At 35.7% G+C, this 4,696-nt stretch overlaps 1 protein-coding gene across 1 annotated transcript in view; it reads left to right on the top strand.

Annotated features, from left to right (window-relative positions):
* LOC103737731 (25-hydroxycholesterol 7-alpha-hydroxylase) overlaps positions 1–4,696 on the top strand; it is a 209,147-nt gene that overhangs the window by 187,534 nt on the left and 16,917 nt on the right. The window contains exons 5-6 of the mRNA XM_017799228.2: positions 1–568; positions 1,033–1,239. The exon at positions 1–568 is cut by the window's left edge and continues 1 nt beyond it. Coding sequence (XP_017654717.1) covers positions 1–568; positions 1,033–1,239 — 775 coding nt within the window. The remainder of the gene's footprint in view (positions 569–1,032; positions 1,240–4,696) is intronic.

Below are 4,696 nucleotides of genomic sequence, written 5' to 3' on the forward strand. Positions count from 1 at the left end.
GACCCTTTCCTCTTCCAATTTATAGTGAAAAACCCCAAACAATTAAGCTTTCGTAAGTTTAGTAAAAGAATATCAGCTAAAGTTTTCACTGTCAAGAAGATGATGACTGATGAGGACTTGGGAGAAGATATTCACGGGGCCTTTCATCTTTTACAAGGCAAAGCTTTGGATAGTCTCTTGGAAAACATGATCCAGATTCTAAACCAAATATTTGAGTCCAAGCTACTAAAAACTACAAATTGGAAAACAGAAAGAATGTTTCCATTCATCAGTTCATTGGTATTTGAGACCACATTTACAACCATATATGGAAAAATCCTTGCTGGTGACAGGGAAAAAATAATTGGTGACCTAAGAGATGATTTTTTTAAATTTGATGACAAGTTCCCATACTTGGTATCTGACATACCCATTCAGTTTCTAGGAAATGTAAAATCCATACGGAAGAAACTTATAAAATGTTTGACATCAGAAAAATTAACTACGCTACAAGGATCCTCAGAAATTGTTCACAGGAGGCAAGATATCCTGGAGAAATATTATAGGGTTGAGGACTTTGAAATAGGAGGTAAGAAACTTCTGAATGATCACTTGCCTAAAATAAAATAATTTATATTAGACCTTTGAAATAAAAAGACAAAATGGCGACCTTGAAATTTTTTTATGCTTTTTCTAATTGGCTAATGATAAAATGTTTTACTCTGAAACAACCCTCAACCCTCTGTGATAATTGATTTTTTTTTTTTTTTTTTGCTGAGGTGGTAAAACAAGATACTTAATGATGATAATGAGAAAGAGTATAACTAAGTGGCATTTACTCTTATCCCCCACCTTCCTGCCCCCCCCCACACACATTACATTTTAAACTATTCTCATTAAGCAGGAAATTAGACTTCAGAAGCCTATTGGTTCTCATTAGTATGCACTGATCCTTGGCTGGGTCTGTGTCCTAACATCTTTTAATTAGCACACTGCAAATCTAATCAGTGTAATAAACGCTATTAATCTTCCTTTTCACTTATTTTCTCCCAGCACATCATCTTGGCTTGCTCTGGGCTTCTGTGGCAAACACTATTCCAGCTATGTTCTGGACAATGTATTATCTTCTGCAGTACCCAGAAGTCATGAAAGTACTGCGTGACGAAGTTGAAGGCTTGCTGCAGTCAACAGGTCAAAAGATAGGGCCTGGACTTTCTCTCTGCTTCGACAGAGAACAATTGGACAGCCTGGTCTGCCTAGGTAATTTATTTTTATCTGTTATGAAGAGAAGAAGGTAACTCTCTGCAAACTCAGTTTATCACTCATAGCTGTTTACCAAGAGGTGGAGGACACAGCTGCTTAATTGACATAATAACACCCATTTACATCAATTATAAATTATGTAGTTTATAGCTGTAGATATTCTCATTGCATGTAAATACTGAAGCCTGGGTAATTAACTATGCAAGGTAAAAGGGCTAAACCAAGGCTTTGCAATTATTTGGGAATAAAGTTTATACCTATTAAATCATCTGATTCTGAGCATCTGTTGGACTGCCAATATTTTCCAAATACTGCTGAACTATCTTGACAAAAAAAAGGAGTAGGGGATTGAACAAGAAAGTATTTTAGCAGAACAAATTGTGTACAAAATGTATTTATTCTTCCTTTAATGGTGTCTTTATTAAATGGTGTCTGTATTTCAGACACAGATCAGGGTGTTTGTATAGTTTGGAGCATAAAGCTCTTAAAATTATAGTAAAAACCATTTTCACTCTAAGTTCATGGTTTAAGCACATTCAAATAAGAGGAAGGAAAGAGAAGGAAGGGAGGAAGGGAGGGAGGGAGGGAGGGGAAGGGAGGGGAAGGGAGGGGAGAGAGGAGACAGAAGAAGGTAAGGAGAGAGGAAGGGAGGGAGAAAGAAGGTATAAAAACCAGCTACAAACTGCTCCATTTAAAACACTGCTATTCTGAAAAACGTTCATTGCCTTATGAAATAAAAGTGATCAGTATTGCAAATATACCTGAAAGCCTAGGACAGGGTCTTTCTCTCTCTCTCTCTCTCTCTCTCTCTCTCTCTCTCTCTCTCTCTCTCTCTCTCTCAATTGGAAGGCATCAGTCTCTCTCTCTCTCTCTCTCTCTCTCTCTCTCTCGCTCTTGCTCTCGCTCTCTCTCTCTCTCCCCCCCCCTTTTGGTTTTTACTCATAGACCTGTATACCTCACCTGAGCTCTTCATTTGCAGTAATTGCATGTTCTTTTCTTGATTTTGAGAAGGCAGTCTGTTACCATTTTGTAGTGAATTACACTCCCAAAATTAAATTCCATGTTGATATATGATATATGCAAATCCCCTGTGTTCACATTTCATCCTGTGGTTATTCTTCAGGATATAAGGCTCTAAGTCTCTTTGGAAAAATGCATTACTTATATAGCTTCTGTTGCCTTGGTTTTTTGACAATAAGGCTAGCACTTTAGCTGGTGTTGGCCTAAATATTTTATGCTTAAAATACACTCTGATGGCTCTTTGATGGCAACTTCTGAGAGTTAAGGTCCTCCATGGCTCTAAGAATGGCACAAGTGTTAATAAGCTCAATCCCATGGATCAGGCTATGACCTATCAGGGGCAACAGCAGAAGCTATGCCTTAGACTGGCAACCACTTATGAAAATTATGTTGGCTATAATTTGCCATCTTTAGTGTGTATTATAAAAGAAGTATTATCAGAGGAGTTGAAGAAAGAAAATAATCCCAAGATTATCAAATAACAAAATTCTTTTTTTTTTCTTTGCAAAATTGTTAGGAAATAAATACACAAAATATGTGGAAAATCTGGGTCATTACCTATACTTGAATGCATATGTTTTCTGAGTAGAAGATTTAGTGTCTTTGAAGATCTTGGTTGCATTTTCCATATACGTAGATAATTAATTACCCTTGCATCTTAGGAATTAGATCGTACATACTAAGAAATAATGCAAATGAACTCCAAAGAATATGTTTTTGTATTCTGTAAAAAATTATTACTCTTAGAGATTTAGTTGAAATGCATCAACTTTCTTTTTACTTCCAACATCTTGTCTTTGAAAGAAAATATTTTTAAAGTGTGGTATTAAAACAGAAATGCTTGGGGACTGGAGAGATGAGTTGGCAGTTAAGAACATTGTTCTTCTAGAGGACTGTAGTTCAATTCCTAGCAACCGTGTCAGCTGGCTCATAACCATTCCAACTCCTAAGGGATTTGATGCCTCTGGCCTCCATGGGCACCTACACTCATGTGCTCATCTCTATACACAGACATATACATAATTTTAAAATAAAATCTTAAAAACCAGAAGTGCTTGAGTATATTTGATCAGAAGAAATGGCAAATTCTAGAGCTGTAATTTAGGAACATTTAAGTCTAGCTAGACTTAGAAAACTCTCATCCCTAGAGTCCTCATAAATTCACAGCTCTCCCATGATCAGCCAATGAATAACAACAATAGAATCTCCAGGGAGTTGAAATCCACCAAGACTTTCAGTGACCAGCAGATTCCAGTGGATTAGGTGACCAGCAGAGATCAGTGTTGTTTATCATAAGAACTTAAAATGATCATGCTCATTACCTTCTGGAAAAGAATGTACATTCTTTCATAAAATAGAAGTTTTAATCAGATTGAAGTAAATTTTTATGGATCAACCACACACTAGATAACCTCTGTGTTTATTTTTAGTTCAATCATGAGTTTTGCCATGTTAAAAGAACATAAAACTATATTAGAAAAGCAAGATTGACACAACTAAACATTCACAATGTACCACATTGTGTGAGTGTGTTGCTTACCCATTTTGTGTCCTTACATTAAGTGTTCTGTGTGTTTTGAGTACAATTTATTTTTTTCTTTTTTTTCAGTTTATTATTTATCTAATAACCACATACTTAGAAGAACCATTCCATTACAACAGCATTGACATATTCAATAACAATTTTCTGAGCTAAGATGTATCTTTTTCAAAATTGGCTGTAAATTTTTAGGTTTACAGTTGAATTATTACAGTTATACAATATTGTACTCAGTATAAACCCTATAAGACATAAAATTAAATGAGGTTTTAACCTTTAAAAAGATCTCCATTTCATTATTAAAATACACAGTTTCATACAAAAAAATTCATTTTCAATGCAATTGACATTAAGATGTTTTCACATGCATTTCTAATCTCTATATATCTGATTATTACTAATGACAGTTGATTAATTTCTGAGCTCCTTGGCATCTGAGCTTGGATATAAAGTAATCAGGTAGATTTCAATGGTAATGCTTTTCACATCTACTAATTATTATGATGTAAATTTTATGCTTTTTCCTCAAATATAATTCATCTTTTAAAATTTGTTGATTTTTTTTGTGTATCTCACACAGAACATCCCAAACCATCTTATTCATCTATACACCCACTTCCCAGATGGCACCCTCCCATAGCCTACCTCCCTCCACTAGAGCCCTTATACTCTGTCATCCCTGCTACTGTCCACTGTGTTGTTGGCACCTCTAGCTGTTCCCCACTACTTGTCCATCCGGTGAATCTATTCAGCCTATCTAGAGGTCTTTATTTTAGGAAGGTCAGCTGTTCCTCATCTAGCAGCAATCAGTTGTCAATATTCCTTCAGAAAAGATTGGGGTCTGCTGTTCATTTTCCCAGTTCTATGTTGGGTTACTGTCTGGGAGTCTCTTTG

The sequence above is a fragment of the Nannospalax galili genome, unplaced genomic scaffold (assembly GCF_000622305.1).
Source record: "Nannospalax galili isolate Female #2095 unplaced genomic scaffold, S.galili_v1.0 scaffold397, whole genome shotgun sequence".
NCBI classification, from domain to species: domain Eukaryota; kingdom Metazoa; phylum Chordata; class Mammalia; order Rodentia; family Spalacidae; genus Nannospalax; species Nannospalax galili.